Source organism: Morchella sextelata (assembly GCF_020137385.1).
Source record: "Morchella sextelata strain SCLS chromosome Unknown scls_3, whole genome shotgun sequence".
Taxonomy (NCBI): domain Eukaryota; kingdom Fungi; phylum Ascomycota; class Pezizomycetes; order Pezizales; family Morchellaceae; genus Morchella; species Morchella sextelata.
Window position 1 is genome coordinate 2,011,346 of NW_025408618.1, and position 20,301 is coordinate 2,031,646.

The window sequence follows — 20,301 nt, forward strand, 5'->3', positions numbered from 1 at the left end:
GGGGTTCAAAGATTAAAATTTGCAGATCGCACGTGAACCTGACATCTCTATCCCTGCGAGTTTTTTTTACAGTGGCAATATATACCAAAGACCACTGACAATTAATTTATTGATTACAAACAGACAGGTCAGTTCGAGTAGTTGATCAATCCGGCTTCCATCATGTTAAAACGGTGAACCAAGCTGTCGGTGTCGTTGTTTTCCCCATGACGTCATGGGAAGTGAACGAACCATAACTCTGCCACACACACTTCCACGTGTTGGGGGCTGTTGACATGCGCCGTATCTACCTTTAATCGCTTTGTGAAAGGGATTTATGGAAAACCAAATGAGCACTGCGTCACACACAGGGAGGTACCTGGGACAAAGGAATGGTTTTCTTTTTACCAAGGCGGACTAGATCTACAGAATGTCCGACCCGGATCTACGATGGAAGGCCTATGGAAGGCAGGGTAGCAGCTAGCTGGGTGCGATTGGATAGAGTGGGGGTCGAGTGAGGACCCATGAACCCTGCGACAGGCTGACATTACGGGTGTACCCTTTTTATATTGGATCACTCAGTCAACTAATCAAGGAACAGCGAGTAAAAAATAAGTATCTTGAATACATAGAAACAGCAAAAACAAAGCATAGATATCCTCTCTCTGAATAAGTAGGAAAAGAAAAAGAAAAAAACACTATTCCAAGCCCAGTACCACTGACAAACCCCCAACCCCAACCCAATTTTCCAATAAGAGAAAAGCACTTCCATCTATGATCTAACTGAACCGTTTTTTCGTGACGTCGTGAATCCTAGGATCGTGGGAAAGATATGGAAAGAGAAGAAAAAAAAAGAAAAAAAGATACCTTAGAACGGGATAAAAGCGAGAAACAAACAACACAACAGTTGATACTAGTAGTAGTACTAATTCTGCATTTGGCAAGGGGAATATAACCTGGCCAAGAGTAAAGAGAAAAAGAGAAAGAAAAAAACGGTAAAATAAAACTCAGGGAGGATAGTAATGATTATTCCCTACAGCGAGCTCTTCTTCGGGAAAGAGACGCCCTTCACCGCAGCCTCGTCGCAAAACCAGCTAACCTTCTCCCCAGCGCCCCTGTTCACAAGCGCACACGGGAGGACCTCACCTCCCTGGACATCCGGATGTTCGTCAAAAATCTTCTTGAGCACCTCCTGCTTGCCCTCTCCCGTCGCTACAAACGCAATCTTAATCGCATGGGTCACAACGCTCAAGGTCAAAGTGACCCTCTTCGGCGGCGGCTTCGGCGAGTCCTCGATTGGCGCAACCCACGCCACATCCTCCCTCAACAGCGGATGCCCAGGGAACAAACTACAGCAGTGCCCGTCGGGCCCGCACCCAAGCAGGATCAGGTCAAAGATCGGTAGCTTGACCGAGTCCTTTGCGGCGAACGAGCGCACAAGCGCCTGCTCGTAAGCATCAGCGAGCTCCTGCGTGTCGTTCAGGTGCTCAACGTCGATGGGGATGACGGTTGGCTGGCCGTTTGCGGAAGGGATCTTGTCGAGGAGCTCCTTTTTGAGGAGGCCGTAATTGCTGTCGGGGTGGTCGAGGGGCACGGCGCGCTCGTCGGCGAAAAAGATCTCCCACTTAGACCATTGAATCTTTGAGGAGGAAATGAGTTGTGGCGAGGCGAGGTAGGCCGGGAGAGATCCGCCGGAGACGGCGACCTTGAACTTTGAATGGCGCGCAAAGGCATCGGTTTGGGCCTGGAGGACGTAGGTGTAGAGGTCGGATTGGAGAGCCTCCTTTGAGGGGAAAGCGTAGAGTTTGGGGTAGCCGAGAGTCATTGTGGTGATGGTAGTGGTGGTTCGTTGGTGAGATTTTTTTTTCTTTCTTTCTTGGTATATGAGATGATGAGGGGTAGGTTCAGTCGTGAGATTGATGGCTTTATACTTGATATTTAAGTGTGGTGATATATCGTGAGACTTTTATCAACGAGTAGACGATGTTGTTGGTGTTTGTTGAGAGAAAGAGAAATGAATGAGAAGAGGGGGGGGGGGGTTCGTAGTATTAGAAGTGGAGGTAATTGTAGTACTAGCAGCTAATAGATATACGCTCTGGGATAGCGTACAGTTCACTCTCTGGAGACTGCTTCTCTCTTCACCCTCTTTTTCTTCTTTCCTTTTCCATTACCATGACTTTTGGTGGCACAACGGTTTTTTTACATGGGTTGTAGTTTGCGGCCTTGCTGCTTCACTAGAATGGTAAGTCACAAAGTCTCATAAGTAGAGAGAGACCCTACAGCCCGTAGGTACACGGTACAGAAGAGTACCGTTGCAGTAGGCATTGTGCATCCCCTGTTGAAAGCACGTTCGCATAAAGTACATACTGCCAACGTCACTACAACTTCTCTACCCCCAATATTCCCCTCTACATACCTAGATCTCCCCACCTCAGAGACCTTGATAGAAGCATATGGAAGATTCTGATTTTGCTATCTTTGAACGGTGGAGATTGCTCACGATACCTTTACCCAGGAGTAATAAATCTTGGTACTTGATACCGTTCCCTTCGCTTCCTATCTTCGGAAAGGGGAACAAAGCGGGAGGGCGAGGGGAGTGAGGTAGGCGTCGGTCAATCGGTCATCCATCGATTTCCCTCCAACCTCACTCGCTCAACGTCGGACTGGACAAGATCGCCCATCGGTTTATTTCCTTTATCGCCTTCCCGCGAACCCTTTTCGCCTTTACGATAACAATCCAGCCCACTGCCCGATTACATCATATCTCACACGAGAACCGCCGCCTCGTTCTTGGGACCAGACCAGAGATTACTATGGTTGGGGACACCTTGAGCCGGAGCACTTCCAACGTCAAGATTTCCCAAGCTAATAACTTTCCACAACCACACCCTATTTTAATTATCTCTTTGTTATTCGGCTAGTATTCATCTGATCTATCACCCTACATAGTCCAAATTAATTTAGCTGTTCTGTGGGTGGAGTTATTAGGGTCGGGGTTTGGTGATGAATGTCGCGGGCCATGTTAATTAGTATTAACACACTAGCTAACTGTAAACGAGAAGCAGTTATCTGTGCCAAGAGTCTAATTAACATCCGGTTAATTCTTGGATCGAATGTCGCATACTCCGGCTCAAGGTGTCCCCAACCATATCACCATCTGAAGCCTTTCGACCCGCGAGAGGATACGATTTTGGACAGAAAAACCCAGTATTGAGTTTTGCCACGACGCACGTGTATTTACCCCTCAGCTAGAGAGTTGCTGTTGGAAATGCTGTTGTACTCTCTATCCAATCCAAAGTGTTTTTGAGTCTTCAAAGAAAAAAAAAAAAAAACGACGAGACGTACATAGGTAGGTAGGTGATCGCTCATGTACAGTGGACCCTTGGGCCCTTGTGCGAGTATCGTACGATTACTTTTCTTTGTTCAACAGCAGCAAGAAGAGAGAGTCTCAGATTTCGTGCCGAATTACCCCACTTGCTGGATGTGGGGCAGTCTCAAGTCAGCCTGTCTTGGCCTCGTCATTTCTTAATCTTCCGCTCTGGGCCGAGATGCCTAATCAATCTAATCGATCTTTCACTCGCTCCTGAGGCTCATGTTACCAGACCGTGATCCCTGCATAAACTCAATCGTTTGCCTGTCGAGTAAATACTCTGCTTTACTCTCAGGTGCGCAATTGTGCGAACATTGTATAATTTTCAGTCGACGAACACAAACTTATTGAGCCAGACAATACTAGAAGTGGTTAGTCATACTGATGACCTACAGAGTGATATTTTGTGATCCCGACGATCAAACCTAGTCGATCAAAACACAACACTCAGGTGCATTAGGCTTCGGCGCTAAAGTCGCAACTACTGCAGTAAACGGGTTACCGCAAGCAACTGGGAGCCTGAGTCTCATGTAGAGAAACGCGGCCAATCGACCTTTAAAGTAGATCTTTCCCGTGGAGCATGCGAGCCTAGATTGTGGGATTGCTCCCGAGCCTTATGATATAACCGTGAACCCAGGTAGCCTAAATATCGGTCGTCCACTACATGTAGTCTCAAGGCGAGGTATGTACATGTATGTATCAACCCGCAGGAACAGTTATATCCACAGGTTTGACATGTATCTACAAGCATTAGTTCTCTCACGGCAAACTATTGGAAGGGAAGGTTTAAGAAGATAGAATTATGATACCACAGGTGTGAAAGTTCTTTACAATGACAGTTGACCACAGAACTACATGTAGAGACTGTGTGGTCTACAAGACAGTTTGAGGCTGGAATGGATAATCCTGAGCTGCTTCGGGCACGTCTGACCCTAAGCTTGTCCCGTGAGGTGCTTCGATTCCACAACCCGTTATTGAGTTAACAGTTCAGAGGTTTCAAAAGACGAGATTTTAAATGGTAAGAATATACCAAAACATAACCAATCACATGATTATAAGTACATGTATTGATAAAGACCATAACCTAAGGCTCTTAAGACAAGCCTTATGGGTCCCCGTCCGTTATGGCTTTAGAGTCGGGTCCTCAGGATCAGTTGTTAGATATTCCAAATAGCCCGACGGAAGACAAACAGTTGACGTTAGGAGTTTTAACCAGCCGAATAGTGCTGGAGGATCGGGGGGAATGGACGGGGTAGCCATAAACGATGACTGGAAGAAGAGAAGGCCCCCTACATAATGATATTGTTGACTTCCTATAGCTATGTCCTAAGAACAGCTGTTCTCGACTTGACAATAAGCTGGCCTTGTAACAGAAGCTCAGAAGGCAGTATGGAAGAGTTTATTCCTATCCTATATATGTTCGCTAGGCAGCCACAGACATTAATACTGAGTTGTCGCAGCCTGCATGCGGAACATTAATACATGTAGTCATACGTGGGCTAGGTGTGGCCTCATATGATCCAAACTCTGAATGTAGTATGCGCATGCACACTAGTGACTAGGCAGGCCCAAAGGCGAATTCTTGGCTTGGATCACGTATTCTCACTCGGTTATCTAAACTTCAGGCGTTAATTTTGAGTTATTTAGTGACTCATTGATTCGGATTTGGATAATTATTTGATTGACTTGGTTGATTTATTCATTCGTATTTACATATAACCTTCCGTTTATGGAACTCGGTTTTTTACAATCTTCACAGGCCTAGGCCGAAATCGAGCTTTTATTGTAGTTACATAGTTTTTTTCGACGCGACATAAGCTGGTGTTTTGTGCAGTTTTTTCCATGTAGTGTGGTCCATGAGCCGGCTCGAGTCTAGCCGGACAAAAGCTCGAGTTGGCTCGGCTCGATGGGTGTAGGGCTCACAGTGCTTGAGCTTCTAGTACAGGCTCATGATACAGCTCTAGCTTGTGGTCAATGACCAGAGTTACAGGTTTTTCCCTTGCAAAAGGTAGGGACATGGAAAAACAGTGAGATTGGCGAAAGTGGTTTTAATAATAGCATTACCTATAACTCACCAATGTATAGAGATCATTATAAACCCCAATTTCCAGTTCTCATCTCTCAAGTATCTAGTTAAAAGCATGGCAATTTTGGCTCGAGCCGAAGCTTGTGTATTAACGGAAAAGGCCTGAGCCAGCTCGGCTCATGAAGGGGGTAAGGCTTGCTCTCAACGAGCCAAAAGCTCGAGCTGGCTCGGCTCATGGACCACACTATTTCCATGTCAATTAAGTGGACAATCACTCTGACAGCTCCAAATAATTATGTCTCAATTGAGGTTTTATAATACCGGTTGTATGTGCTATATATAACGGTTCCTGGTGAATTGAATTTACAAAGCGGAAGGATCCGAGCGGTACTTTATTAGATACCATGGGCGGTCAACCCATAGGAAGAAGCCCAATTTTTGACTGGCCCCTCACGACACCCGCACCCCAGAAGACCAAGACCCAGCCCTCTAGCATAAATGAGGCACTTTGTTTCCACTGCACCATGTGTAGTTGGCCATGGTGAGGGAGCCACCATTTTCAGTTTTTATCATGTCGTAATTAGATAGATTCTCGTCTCTGGTATTAACATGAAATAATGGTCCAGCTGTCTCAAACGACAGAAAGTGGGAATCAGGAATATATAAAGTCGATAACTAGCAGTAGAGAAAGAATTGCAAGTCGCGGTATCTAAGGTAAAAACATCCTCTCTCCTTTTTTTTTTGGTTATATAATTAGACCGCTATCGTGAACAAACAGGCCCTATCGCGCGGATCATTCCTAACTACCAATAAGGATCGGCGAATATATTGGAACGGTTCCATGAGTCAAGGCCCTTCTCGCTGTATTCTCTATCTTTATTGTATATCGTGGTAGTCACGGTGCTCTAAACTCAATGCATTGGGGCGGATATTGATGCTTCCCGATGACGGTGATCGCGAGAAATACTGTTGTTTAGATGATTGGGTGAGAGATGGAATAGAATCGATAGTAAATCCACGCTTTCTTTTAAACATTTGGAAGAGCTTTGTATGGCCGCAATCTGGCGACCACCGGGAGTATGCAGAACTTAACATAAGATTGTATGTGTTTGACTAAGTAAAGAACCAAAATAAACATATCAAACGCCCCTGATACAAAATACCTCATATCTTACAACACTACAATATAAAAGTGCATAAATGTTCTCGTTCTTCATAAATAATCATCCACCAAGTCCAATACCACCAGCTCTCTTCACCATATCCTCATTAGCAGCATTGAGCGCCTCATAGTCAAACCCCGACAACTCCTTCACAACTCCGCCCAACACATCACCAGATGCTAACTCGATCCTGATCCTCTCGCCCCTCGCATCACTCGAGAAAAACAGATCTTCGCCTCTAACGCCACCCAGGTTGATAATGCCCACTCCCATTCCCTTCTCATGTGCAGCTTTCGCTATCCTCCAAGCCGAGTATGTGGCTAGACTGGTCCCAAGCACCAAAAGGTTATCTGCCTCTTCAACTGCTTTTGAAGCCTCTTTCTTTGCAATCTCGGATATCGACTCGCCAAAAAACGTGACATTCGGCTTTAAAATACCCTTCATTGAGCCGTCGCCTGGCTTTGGAATGTGCGCGCCGTCATTGTCTGCCAAAACAGTGCCGTCGCGGGTTTCCTCGAGACATTTCGGACACGGGGGGTAACGGAATTTAGTGTATGGTGCGCCAGGGAGATCAACATCTCCGTCGGGGTTGGTCTTTATACTTTCTTCGCGGTTATTCTTACTGAATGCGCCTGCTTCTATCGCAGTCTGAAGGAAATCCGCCCATTTTGGGTTTAGACGGGCAAGGGTTTTCTGGAACGGGATACGCGGATATTCAGAACGACACGTGAGACAGGTGACTGTTCTAAGGGTACCGTGAAGCTCTGTTGTTGGTAATTTAGGATGGCATATATGGTGGAAGGAATCTACGTCTAGACATGTCAGATTGGCCTTGCCCAACCAATTATGCTTAACAGATACAACATACTTTGGGTTACAACATGCGGCACAACTCCAAGCTCCCCAAGCTTTGATACGGCCATATGAGTTCTATTTGGCCGGGCATTCTCCATGGTTGACCACCCAAGGAAACTCCTCGCCCAGTACCGTTTCCTTGACTCATGGCTACCCGCGAATTCGCCGAAAAATATAGGTTTGTATTTATTGTTAAGCCGGTATGTTCCCTTTTCGCCTCGGTAGTCTGCAAGTCCACTTTCGATAGATATGCCTGCGCCGGTGAGCAGAACCGTATTTCGCGAGTGTAAGAAGTCTGTTACGGCGGCAATTGCGGCGGGAAGCGTAACCGCATGGGAGGGGTGTATCGTCGGAGGTGGGAAAGGAAGTGTATAGGGAATTCGTGGAACCACCATCGGAGAGTTTGTACGGGGATTTGATAAATTTAGAGGATAGGGGAGAGGTGTGAGTTGGTAGAACTCTGGAGTTCCTTCGTCATAGCTGTGCTGCTGTGCCGGGATATGTAATCTTTCGCCGCATGCCTCATTGGGAACAAATCCCCGCCACAACAACCACATAAGTAAAAGTTAATCCAAATATCTATCATTTCCACCGTGTTTTTTTTTTCTTTCTTCGTAAATCGTATAACTATCGCGCAACTTGTGGGCGCCCATCCAAATATAAACAAATCGCAAAATTTTCTTCCTGCTCTTCCCACGGCTCTTCAGGAGACAAGTCCGTTCTAGCCTCTCGTCCCATCGGTACGGTCTGCTATAAGAAGCCCTTCCAGAACACCGTTCTCTCGCCGTATTCCTTCAACCTTTTCTCTTGTAGCTTTTAATTTCATTCTCAGCGCCTGTTTATGTTCTTTCCTCGCTTTTGAGAGCGCCTCTGGGGTCTGAGCTTCAACAAAAGGCGTGATAGGTGAATCCGTGACTGGTGGTGATGCTGTAATCGATGAAGTTGTAGCCGGTGATGCTGTAACAGGCGATGCTCCCAGTTGCCGAGATGCGCTGCCTCTAGTAGACTTTTGTATATTTGATGAGTTCACAGGTGTTCTGACTACTGTAGGAATGGCAGGCGCCTGGTCGACAGCAATCGGCGTAGTCACTCTCATCTCCTCCGCAGTGCCGTTTCCACTTCGGCCTTTTCTAGATCTCCGACGGAGGAGCATCTCAGTTAATGGGTCTGGCTGCTCTTCTTCAATAGCTCTTGCCTTCTCATCACTTCGTGGGAACAGCGCCTTGAGAGTTCTTGAAGAATCACATTCGCACACTGAACTCTTTTCTGAGATTATTGAGTCCTCGGACTGCACGCTCCATAAAGTTTGTATGAGTGCTTTTATCGCGGGATCCTTGGCCTGTGAGTCTGTCTGGGCTTCTTCAGTCCCTTTTAAGCTTGTAAGATGTCTGTCTGGATCCTCATTCTCTTCCCCTCTCCATTTATCGAGGGCCCAGCTAGCCTTCGCAACACCCAGCTCTTTTTCCGCCGCTTGTAGGAACGCGTCTAAGTCGGCGCTCGTATCTTTGATCTGGTTTGCCTCCACCAACCGGCACCTCCAAAGATGCCCAACCTCAGTCTTCAAGAACCTCACCGTCTTCATCAGCGCCCGCTTCTGGTCCAGCGCCACCCGTAGCTCAGTGTTGACATCGCGACAACGCTTATCAAGAGCACCGACGCGTTCCTTCCACCATTCTGCCAGACGCTGCTCCTCGCGTAACCGAGCCTCAAGCTGTCTGTGCGATTTAACGAGCGCTCGGTAGCGGCGCGCCTGCTCTTCAATTGTCATCACGGAAGCAGGGTCAGGAGCCGTGACGGGGGCTGTAGCGATCTGTTTGGAGGTTGTGCGCGACATGCCGGGTGGTTGGTGGGTGATTGCGCCTTGAAATCAGTGAAAGGAAGAGTTTCCGCGGGGGTATATCTGGCTAGTGTCAACGGGTTACACGTTGCACAGATTCTAAAGCACAAATTATCACTCGATAGCTCGGGGCAATGATTATTATTCCTGGTAGCTGTGAATGCGGTTGAAGCCGAGATAAAATCTACAGGAGTATTTGGGCTTGAATGAAGTTGAGCCTCGATGCAGTGGATTATCAGAAGGTTTGATAAAACAGAGACCTGTCGAAATCGTTATCCCTAGGTTTTCCAAGCCTAATTAAGTATTCAAATTCTATGGAGCAAGGAGAGAATACAAGTAGACAAGTATTAATGTCAATTGTAATGAAAATTTGTTACCGATGATAATATATATCATCCTTTACCCTAGTCCCGCAGGTCAGATTCTATGAGCAGTCCCGAGTTATAGTTCATAAATATATCTCAAGCCTTTTAAAGCGCGTATTTATGCAAGCGGTGTTTTAATTCACCTTAATTAATGTTACTAATTTTAAACACATGAGCGCAGCTCTGGCGGGTAAAAACCGGACCACTGCTTAGTCAAAGTGGGAGATTGTGCGCGATCTAACATCTATAATGTACCGGGTGTAGCGAAAAGTGATCAGAATCTGATAAGACAAATACACGTATTCACCGCAACATTCACTTATCAGATTCTGATCACTTACCCTCAACACCCTAGTACTATCGCTAAGTTTTCTAACATTGGAACGGTTTGATTGGCTGCTGAGTGCAGGGATGTTGATTAGTCAGCACGACACATCAAAGTACTGAGCACTCACGAGAGGAGGAGGATGGGGCCGAAGGCCCCTCATGATTGTAGAGGGAGAATTAAATTTTATTTGATACCCATAATTCAACATACAACTCGCGGTCGCGAGTTGGCACACCCCTAGTTACATGTACTCTCTCAACCTAGCTAGGTCGCCGAGCATCATACAACCTCACTCGCACAAGAAATTGTTTTAAATTCGAACTTTCGTGAGCTTTCAGGTGTACAGAGACTTGGTCCAATTTACACTTTCCATTGGCTCAGATTTGTGAGAGAACTTACCGAGTGATCTTCTGTGATCCAAGTTCGCTTGGATACCTTCCAATCCGGCTCCCTTGTAGCCTTTTTTTTTTATCCCTTGTAGCCTTCCCAGGTCTATATGCAAATATTTCATAACAACCTCGAGGTTATAGTAGAGGAAGGTGAATACGTTTTCCCCTCCTTATTTATTATCTCGACCGATATCCATATATGTACTTCGATTATTATGCGGTCTATCTCTGTAATAGGGAAGTCAAAAGGCCCAACAGGCAAAAGAAGCTCTGGCAAAGGGCAAGCACAGACTACATGTGCAGAGACCATACTTACCAGGGACCCGAAAGCGGCTTTAATTCACCGGCCACCCCGACTACCGCCTTCCTATACCCTTGGGAGAGATGTAGAGGTAGTGGATGGCTTGAGGGTGGTCACCCCCCCACCTCATACGGCTTCTCCTTTGCTCCTCCTCTCCTCTCCTCGTGGAGGATACAGCTAGCTATTGGTTCTCCGGGCTGTTACGGGGGCCGAGAGGGTATCGCCCACTAGCTGTTATTCCCCTTCCATCTCGTGCCTGCTTCCCCCGGGCCTACATAGACTTTCCTTTGCTCTCTCCGCAAGATCGATGGCATACATGTAGTCTCCCACTGATCTCTAGGCTCCAGCTACCCGAGGGCCGAGGGGAGTCTAACTCACTGTTCCCCCGTCCCAATTCTTGCTCTCTCCGTACGGGGAGCTAGAGCTAAATAAAAATGAAAAAGACAAGAGATAAACAGTGGATGATTATAAAGTATACCCCTCTGGTCCCTCTTCAGAGCCAGCTCAAGGATTCGTAAGGGAACGAACTGGGTGGGAGGAAGTCCACCAGTAAAAGGGATTAAAAAAAAAAAAAAAAAAGGGACAATGGGATATATAGACTTGACTCTCTATCGCTTGGACAGGGCACAGGGATCGGCGTGGGGTTTAGTGAATAAAACGACAGTTATTTTTGGTTCTTATGTAAAGTAGAGCAGCTACATGTAATCTTCAATCCTCCTTGTTTTCCCATCTCTTCCTGTCTCGGTGCACACATACATTCGAACTGTAGTTTCCTTTCTCTTCATCTCCCTTGCCATAAATATAGTCTCTCGCACATACGACACCCAATATGTATTTGATCCCAGTTTCTTTGCATATATCGTTCCTCATAACCCACCTCCCTCTTCTTGCTAGCTTGGCTACCTGTTGCCCACAGCCATCACCCGACTTTTTACTCCCACTCAGCGTGAGTGCCTCAGTACTGTTACGTTTGGCCGAGATCCGCCAAGGTAGGCTGGCTATGCGCTCTGGATCGTAGAAAACACCCAGAGAGTGATATGCAGGGAAAATTATCTGAAAGGAAAAACAGCTGACAAGGGAGCGGTAATGAAGAATCGTCAAGAAACCATACGGAAAGAAATCTTTACGCGGGGTTCACAGTCCTCTAAACACAGCTTACAAAACCTGCAACCCAGGTAATGCTTATTTCCCACACCTTTTCCAGTTCCAATTTTGCTTTTGGTTTTTTTGGTTCGCACGCAGGAATCCTGAAGGAACGCATCTGCAATTCACGAGTACGTATGTAGAAAGACAGCAGTTAAAAAAAAAAAAAAACAAGGGAATAAAAACTACCAGCCATCTGCAAATCCATGTCTCCTCGTAAGGCAAGGAAAAAAGACAAACCACACCAACCCAAATCCCCTACACATTTGTTCTATTATTCCTGAGCCATGCATCGTCACTCGTAATCCGTATTGTTCCAATAACCGCTTGTTTAATAAACTGGTCCGCCTACATGACCACCCATTGGCGCTCCCATCTGTCCCTGATGCTGCTGTGCCCTGACGGCAGCATCCATTCTAGCTCGTTCCGCACTAGCCTGCTGTTGTCCCTGCTGTTGGGCTAGTCCAGCCCGAAGCTGCTTCAAATCGTTGAACCATGGATGTCTCAGTGCGTCTTTAGCACTGACACGCATCTCGGGCCTAAGTTGTAGCATGCGGCTCAACAAGTCAAGGCCCATCGGGTCGACCTGGGGCAGAATCATACGCAGATCCTGGGTAGCGTAAACGTGAAAGTTACTTCTGTACTCAGGGTACTGCGAGATTCCAGGCCATGAGCGCTCTGAAGGAGTACCCATCAGACGGAAGATCTTCTGCAACTGATCCTCGTTGGTTGTTCCGGGGAAGAGTGGACGTCCAGTGTACATCTCAGCCATGATACAACCAGCGGACCAGATATCAATGCTGGTATTATAGGTCCTGGACCCAAGGAGCACGTCCGGCGCACGGTACCACAGAGTCACGACCTCGTTAGAGAAAGTGTTTACAGGAATACCAAAGGCACGGGCCAGACCAAAATCAGCCAGTTTGAGCATTCCCTTGTTATTGATGAGAAGATTCTGAGGCTTTAGATCACGATGTAAAACACGGTTCTCGTGGCAAAAAGCGATCCCTTGGAGGAGCTGGTGCATGAACGACTTTATGGTAACGTAATCCAATGCGCCGCGATCGCCTCGGTGGTCCATATACTTCTTCAAGTCGCGATCCATGAACTCGAATACAAGCATGAGCTTGGACTCGGTGTGGATCACATCATGTAATGAAACGATATTTTCATGTTTGAGCTCTTTCATCAAGCTGATTTCACGAATGGCAGTGGATGGAGTTCCCTCCTCACTGTCAAGGTGAATTTCCTTGAGCGCGACGAGCTCACCAGTCTGGCGGTTTCTGCCCTTAAAAACCTATTGCGCGCAATATGGTCAATCATCAACTCTGCCAAGAATTTGGAGAAGTGGCGGCTTTTACCGTAGCATATGTACCCTCTCCCAACTTCTCGAGTTGCTGGAACGAACTGGGGTGGCGTTTTCCGGATTGATCCATTGTTCTATTTGTAGAAGATGAAGAGCTTCTTTCTGCGTGTGGCCCTTCTATGGGAGTGGTTTTTCTACTCTTTCGAGCTCTGTTTTCTTCTCCGTCCTCGTCCGGGCCTGTTGGCTTCCGGTTGTGCTTTTTCTCTTGCTCGTCTAGTTCCTCTTTAAGATTTGGAGAGCAGGGACCTATAGACTTTAAGGCAAATGTTGGCCGCCGAGCGGTTGTGTATCGGGAGTCCCAGAGGAGGGATGAAACGGTGGAAAGCGGTGAGTGTCCGAAATGCTGGGAAGCGGGAGCAGGGGCAGTACTATTCTGTGGCTGATGGTGATGGTTTTCCTGGGAATTCCTGACTTGATCTTTTGGAACTTGCGAGTGAGGAGGCGGTGGTTGGTTCTGAAGTGAGGTAGTCCTAGTCTGGGAGGGAGTGTCCGACGTCGACGGGTTGCGGGGAGAATCTGACGCCAGCGGGGGCTATTTTAGGTTGGTGGTAACAGTAAGAGGGGCGATTAAGGACAACAAGCGCGGCAGTTGCAGAAGAAGAAGCAACAAGTCGCAGACAGAGATAGGCAGGGAGGTGTATGTAGGCAAGGGATGGAGCAGGAGCTGAACGAGTGATGAGTGGTTGGAAGTGGGCAGGAGCAAGTGGGTGGACGACGGACAGATGGGTGGTTGTGATAGTGGATAGTAGTGGGTGGTGGGTGGTGCGCAAGCTAATAATGGTTGGCTAAGGAAGACGATGAGGAGAAGAGCTGGCGGAATTGGTTGTGCGCGCTGTGGTAGAGGCGTGTTTGCAGGCTCGCACTTAGGCTCTCTCTATTTTGCCCCTTCCTTCTTCTCAACCCTCGCCCCTCCCTCCCCGCTACCGGTATGAGTCTTCACTTCACTCACCAACTACTGGTCAGTGCACGGCTGAAACCCTTACCGTTCCTGTTTGTGCCTGTATGTTCTACTCTACCGGTAACTACATGTACCTACCCTTCCTAGGATAAACCGGTAGAACGCATCTCCACATCTTGTTCTATCAAGTGTCGCAAAAACACTACCCACCCCCTCTCAGTTTACACAGTACGCGACCACTGGGAAATAATGATATTGGTAACTTTAAGTCATGTACCCCTCCAGTTGTACCTACCAGCAAGAAAGAGATAATACCCCTCCTTCAACCGTGCTTTTTTCTTCTTCTCCCTCTCCTATCGCTACTGTCACATTCCCGCACGGCAATTCGCCATTTACCTCCTCATCCCCCACCACCGTCGTTTCTTAATATCTTCGCGACAGCTGACCTTTTTTTTTTTTTGTACATACTCTACTGGAAAGCGCATCCACATGCCTCCTCCGGCCACATTCCCACAACCTCATATCCCTCAGGAGTTATCCTTCATCGCAAGGTTCCACACACACGAATCCTGCATGCAGGAGATCTCGACCCCTGCGGTTACAGCCCCAGGCCTCAAGTGGGAATGAAGAAAGACATGTAGGTAATTTGTAGAATGTTCTTCCACATAGGTAGAAATTTGGAGAAATCAAAGCTGGAATCCACGTCGGGCGGACTTTGCAAACCAATTCCGTGCTAGGTACTTTTAGCTCTATGGTACATTCTGGGAGATCGAATCATGCAATATCATTCGGTGCTCTACAACTCGGGGTTTAGACTGTCATTCAGACTTTTAAACTTTCAGTGTAGATATTTGGTCTTGTTTTCAGGCCTTTTTAGCAGCCGGTATGCACTATCAAAAGGAAATCAGTAAGTATTATTAACATAGGTTGGATCAATTGCAGACTTGACGCAAGCTGTTACTTCATCAGGATGCCGAGACTACACGTAGCAAAATCTCTTATGAATCCGATTCCTAGTAGATTGCTTACATATAATAGTCTTAACTAAAGCTGACGACGTTACAAAGCTCATTGTGTTGCGTGGCCGCCGAATAAAGTAGCTTAACGATCGAGTGATCACTCATGCCGCAAGCTACTAAGCTCGTAAGCTTACAACCTTTTATCCCTCCAGAAGATAGTAACCATTCAGACCATATCAGAGATGGCATCCTGCTGTCAATCCTCTTCTCACAAAACTTCTCCTAGCTGCACCGCCAGTAAAGATGAAGCCATCGACGCCAACCCCCCCACTAAAGATGAAGCCATTGGCGCCAAACCCACAGCCAAACGAGTCCGCCGCACACCATATATCCGCTGGTTCGGAGTCACACACCCAGATCTTCCCCCGGAAGGCACTGCACCAAGTGTCTCAATCCCCATGGTGAACCCCATCCCCGTGGCTCTAGGAATTTCTACAGACAATAAGGCAAAGCACATGCGCAATCCTCGAGTGCACCTCATCAATGCAGCCCGCCATGACCCATTGAATCCTGATCGTCAGGCGATCCTCATGACAATCACTGCGTATACTAGTCAGTTCCCTTCCCCTTGTATTGACGGTTTATCGTTACTGTATTGCATGGCTAAATTAAGGCGTACTTTTATATTAGAGGAACCTACCCCTTCGTTCGAAGCTGGCAAGATTACATTCTGGTTCTCGCTGTCAATTCCATATCGGAAGGATCTTCTCATACAGCTAGTAGAACTGGGAGTAATTGAGTATACCGGCTGGAAACTGAGCGATCCTCCCGCGCTAGAGGTCCGTCTACTTCTCAGAGGAGACCAATGCTCTAGACCATGTTGTGGCTGCGGGAACTGGGAACAACTTGATGAACCAGATAAGGAAACTGGGAAAAGAAGGTATAGCAGGTTATTGAGGTGCAGTGGATGCCTTCAATGTTTTTTTTGCTCTAAAGAGTGTCAAACTCGTGAGTCCTGGCTTTTTATTACATTTGTAAAACCTGAGACGTAGGCTAACTAAATATCGCACGGATACCTAAGTTCATTGGGAAGACCATTCTAAATACTGCGGTGTCATTAGACAGGCGTATGGTGATTCGCTGGTATATTAAATAAAAGACGTAAAAAAGAGGTATTTACATGTAATTAGTCAAAGACTTGTTTAGAGCAATTCACAGTCGCTAGAATCTCACAACATTCATATACTTTGCTTAGGAACCTGCTTCTTAAACCCCTTCGGGCATTGACTAGAGAAAGTTTGAGCTTTCCTAACTTAAGAACATTGAGGCACACGTTCAGAAGTAGGTGCTGGAGCATTGGAAGAAAAAAAAGGAACCGATACCGTAAATTCATCACACCGAACCCAACTATTTCCCCACCCACTGGATTGAAAAGAAAAAAGAGAAAAAAATTACAAGCCAGAAAAGAGAACAAAGAGAAGCTTTTAAAAGAAGAAAATATGGTAACATGAAAACGCTTAGTCAACCTCCTCCATTGAGCTCTCAGTGACAGCCGCAGGAGTCTCGGTGGCTGGGGCAGCAGCTGCAGGAACATCATCCTCCTTCTCCTCAATCTGCAGACCAAGAGCGATGAGGCGGTTGACACGCTGGGCAAAAGCGTTGGGTTCTACCGAAAGAATTAGCAACTATTACACAGAATAAAAAGGGGCATTTATAAGCACTCACCATCCAAAGTGAATCCAGAAGTCAAAAGAGCGGTCTCAAACAAGAGAGTGGCAATGCTTGCGACAGCCTTAGAGGCGCCTTCCTCCTCAGCCTTCTCTTTCAAAGCTTTGACAATGGGGGACTTGGGTGAGATCTCAAAGGTCTTCTTAGAAGCCATGTATGAACTCATAGAGGTGTCTATGTTGGTGTTAGATGAGCCTAATTTGTTATAATTGAATCATTGTAGAACTTACCACGCAGAGCCTGGGACTTCATGATACGCTCCATGTTGGCTGACCAACCGAACTGACCAGTACGGATAGCAGCGGGTGCGTCGACCAACTTGTGTGAGACGACAACCTTCTCAACCTTCTCGCCGAGGACCTCCTTAAGAGTCTTGGCCAAACCTTCGAAGGCCTTCTCTTCCTCCTCACGCTGCTTCTTCTCCTCCTCGGTCTCCTCAAGCTCGAAGTCTTTGGTGATGTCCACCAACTTCTTACCATCGAACTCCTTAAGCTGAGTCATGGCGTACTCGTCAATGGGGTCAACCAAGAAAAGAACCTCGAAGTCCTTGGCCTTGAGAGCATCCAAGAACGGAGAGTTGGTGACAGCCTTAAGTGATTCACCAGTGATGTAGTACATCTGCTTCTGGTGCTCAGGCATGCGAGTGACGTAGTCAGCCAATGAGGTGATCTCATCACCAGACTTGGTCGAGTGAAAGCGAAGGAGCTTAGCAAGCATGGGGCGGTTCTGGGAATCTTCGTGGATTCCGAGCTTGATGTTCTTGCTGAAAGCAGTGTAGAACTTGTCGAATTGTTCACGGTCCTCGGCAATCTCATTGAACATCTCGAGGGTCTTCTTCACAAGGTTCTTCTTGATGACCTTCATGATCTTGTTCTGCTGGAGTGTCTCACGAGACAAGTTGAGTGGGAGATCCTCAGAATCAACAACACCCTTGACGAATCCAAGCCATTCGGGGATCAAGTCAGTGCAGTCGTCAGTGATGAATACGCGGCGAACGTAGAGCTTGATGTTGTTCTTAGTCCTCTTAGTCTCGAAGAGATCGAAAGGAGCACGCTTAGGAACGAAGAGGATTGCGCGGAACTCGAGCTGACCCTCAACAGAGAAGTGCTTAACCGCAAGATGGTCTTCCCAGTCGTTTGAAAGGGATTTGTAGAAGGCAGCATACTCCTCACTGGTGATGTCAGAGGGGTTGCGGGTCCAGATAGGCTTAGTCTTGTTAAGCTCTTCCTCCTCCTCTTTCATTTCCTTAATCTTCTTGGTTTTTTTCTCTTTCTTCTCGTCATCCTCATCAACCTAAAAGCGCGTTAGAAATAGCTCAAGTAGTATAAATATAATGGAAACCCCTAACCTCTTCGATCTTAGGCTTCTTGTCGTCATCCTCAACCTTGGACTCTTCCTCATCCTCATCAGGAACCTCCCTCTCGACCTCCTTGGTAACATGGAGGTAAATGGGGTAAGAGATGAACTCGGAGTGCTTCTTTACAATCTCCTTGATCTTAGCCTCCTCCAGGTATTCTAGGAGACCGTCCTTGATGTGCAAGACGATCTTGGTACCACGGCCAATGCGAGGACCGTCGGTATCGTTCTTAATTGTGAAAGAACCACCAGCGGCAGACTCCCAAATGTATTGTTCTAAATATTGAGTTAGTTGAATAGTGGCAAATGCGAAAAGGTAATAAACCTACCGTCATCGTTTGACTTGGTGATAACCTCTACCTTGTCAGCGACAAGATAGGCAGAGTAAAAACCAACACCGAATTGACCAATCATGGAAATATCGGCACCAGCAGAGAGGGCCTCCATGAACTGCTTGGTACCAGATCTGGCGATGGTACCAAGGTTGTTAACAAGGTCGGACTTGGTGAAACCAATACCAGTATCACGACTAACAGTCAATCATGTTAATAAGAGCTGGAACTATGGGGGAACGATAGTAGGATCATACATTGTGAGTGTCTTGGCCTCCTTGTCAGGGATGATATCTATCCTCAGGTCCTTCTCATGCTCGAGTGCAGACGGATCTGACAGAGAAATGTAGCGGATTTTGTCCAAGGCATCAGATGCATTGGAGATCAACTCTCGGAGGAAGATTTCTGAAAACAAAGTCAGAAAACTGAGGAATCAATGCTTTTTCTGGTGATTTGGACTTACCCTTGTTTGAGTAGACCGTGTTGATGATCAAGGAAAGGAGTTGGGAGATTTCGGCCTGGAATTCAAATGTCTCAGCCATTTTTATGATTGTTTGCTTTCTATATCAGAAGAATTTAGTTAGCACATTGGTATTGGATGAAGGGCGAAAAACGATCCATCCATCCTTGCGTCAAACTCATTGCGAGTGATCTGCAGAGTTGTGCCATAGGGCCAGGCAGCAAAAGAAAAGTGCGGGGCAGAAGGATAACTCACTTTCTCGACTCTATGAACCTCTAAGAAACACGCAACTGAGATGAAAGTTGAGATGTGAGAGTAAAGTAATTCAGGGAAGCTTGGGAGAATAGATCACTGTTGAGAGGGAGAGGAGAAGGAGGAGAAGTTGGGGAGAGGAAGGAGAATTTAGAGGAGAGTCGTTAGTGCCAAGATCGAAATTCGAAGAGTGGATTCTAGTAGCTTCCACCCAACAAAGCCGCAGGGGATGCCCCACCATGCGTACCGCCCCGCGGGAACAACTGAAAGAGAACCTCACAGAACCTCAAGAGATCTGTTCATGCCGGAACGGGGAAATCCGTGGCCATAGTTCTACATGCGAGTTTAAGGCTGCCAAAAAAAAAAATCCTTTATCAAGAGATTCGACCCTCTTCGACCGCGTTAGTGCGTTCGTCAGCCCCGCCATCTTATCTTATCGGAGAGGTATATCCTTGCAGCTTTGGATTGCTCCACAAGGTTCTTTTTGTTTCTAACACTTAAGGCGAGGTTCAGCCTGGCCAAATAAGCAGATAGAGTACTTCAATGCAGTTGAGACTCATACTTTTGCCTAATCTAACAGCTATGTATGTACCGGGTGTTGAGGGTAAGTGATCAGAATCTGATAAGTGAATGTTGCGGTGAATACGTGTATTTGTCTTATCAGATTCTGATCACTTTTCGCTACACCCTAGTACATGTCGGTATGAGCTGCTGGCCGCCACAAACCCGATCACGTCGAAGGCAGCCGCGTTCCGGATGAGGCTCCGCTCCAAGGCTGCTAAGCTTTCTTGGCGGGATCCAGAGATGTTTTCTAATCTAGACCACAACTTATACACAACCTTTTCCGGGACCTTTATTACATAAGTACTAGTATGTCCATTGTTTACGGTCCTCAAAGTGAACTTAGGATCAAGATCCTCACCCAATTAACTACATACGTGTTAATAACCCTTACCCTAAAAAACGATTTAATTTCGTTGCTACCACAGTTCGGGTTCTCAAAGTGAACTTCAAAATCAAATTAGCTCTCATTGGTTGCGCAGCACACTTGATTTTGATCTTTATCCTCACTTTGGGGACATGCGGCCAAAAATCAACTTGTGCTTTGTAATATGACGCGATACCAGCCATTAGATTAAGGCCTGGCCCTCGATCGTGATATCTCTCATCTGTCAAATTGCCACAAAAGGTTTG

The 20,301-nt window shown here is 46.8% G+C and overlaps 6 protein-coding genes across 6 annotated transcripts; 1 reads left to right on the plus strand and 5 right to left on the minus strand.

Annotated features, from left to right (window-relative positions):
* Positions 1 to 1,012: 1,012 nt before the first annotated feature.
* On the minus strand, positions 1,013 to 1,804 carry H6S33_009348 (uncharacterized protein; the record flags this gene model as incomplete). The annotated part of the gene is made up of 1 exon (XM_044840734.1): positions 1,013 to 1,804. The coding sequence occupies one exon, from the start codon at positions 1,802 to 1,804 to the stop codon at positions 1,013 to 1,015; it is 792 nt and encodes a 263-aa protein (XP_044698163.1).
* Positions 1,805 to 6,598: 4,794 nt separating this feature from the next.
* H6S33_009349 (uncharacterized protein) lies at positions 6,599 to 7,788 on the minus strand (the record flags this gene model as incomplete). The annotated part of the gene is made up of 2 exons (XM_044840735.1): positions 6,599 to 7,350; positions 7,407 to 7,788. 2 exons carry the CDS (start codon positions 7,786 to 7,788, stop codon positions 6,599 to 6,601), a joined length of 1,134 nt encoding a protein of 377 aa, XP_044698164.1.
* Positions 7,789 to 8,114: 326 nt separating this feature from the next.
* Positions 8,115 to 9,227, minus strand: H6S33_009350 (uncharacterized protein; the record flags this gene model as incomplete). The annotated part of the gene is made up of 1 exon (XM_044840736.1): positions 8,115 to 9,227. The coding sequence occupies one exon, from the start codon at positions 9,225 to 9,227 to the stop codon at positions 8,115 to 8,117; it is 1,113 nt and encodes a 370-aa protein (XP_044698165.1).
* A 2,860-nt stretch (positions 9,228 to 12,087) lies between these two features.
* Positions 12,088 to 13,192, minus strand: H6S33_009351 (uncharacterized protein; the record flags this gene model as incomplete). The annotated part of the gene is made up of 2 exons (XM_044840737.1): positions 12,088 to 13,053; positions 13,118 to 13,192. 2 exons carry the CDS (start codon positions 13,190 to 13,192, stop codon positions 12,088 to 12,090), a joined length of 1,041 nt encoding a protein of 346 aa, XP_044698166.1.
* A 1,950-nt stretch (positions 13,193 to 15,142) lies between these two features.
* Positions 15,143 to 16,131, plus strand: H6S33_009352 (uncharacterized protein; the record flags this gene model as incomplete). The annotated part of the gene is made up of 5 exons (XM_044840738.1): positions 15,143 to 15,163; positions 15,220 to 15,376; positions 15,466 to 15,591; positions 15,670 to 15,987; positions 16,061 to 16,131. 5 exons carry the CDS (start codon positions 15,143 to 15,145, stop codon positions 16,129 to 16,131), a joined length of 693 nt encoding a protein of 230 aa, XP_044698167.1.
* Positions 16,132 to 16,496: 365 nt separating this feature from the next.
* H6S33_009353 (uncharacterized protein) lies at positions 16,497 to 18,937 on the minus strand (the record flags this gene model as incomplete). The annotated part of the gene is made up of 7 exons (XM_044840739.1): positions 16,497 to 16,645; positions 16,705 to 16,881; positions 16,938 to 18,000; positions 18,056 to 18,339; positions 18,393 to 18,592; positions 18,653 to 18,800; positions 18,859 to 18,937. The coding sequence occupies 7 exons, from the start codon at positions 18,935 to 18,937 to the stop codon at positions 16,497 to 16,499; spliced, it is 2,100 nt and encodes a 699-aa protein (XP_044698168.1).
* Positions 18,938 to 20,301: the final 1,364 nt, after the last annotated feature.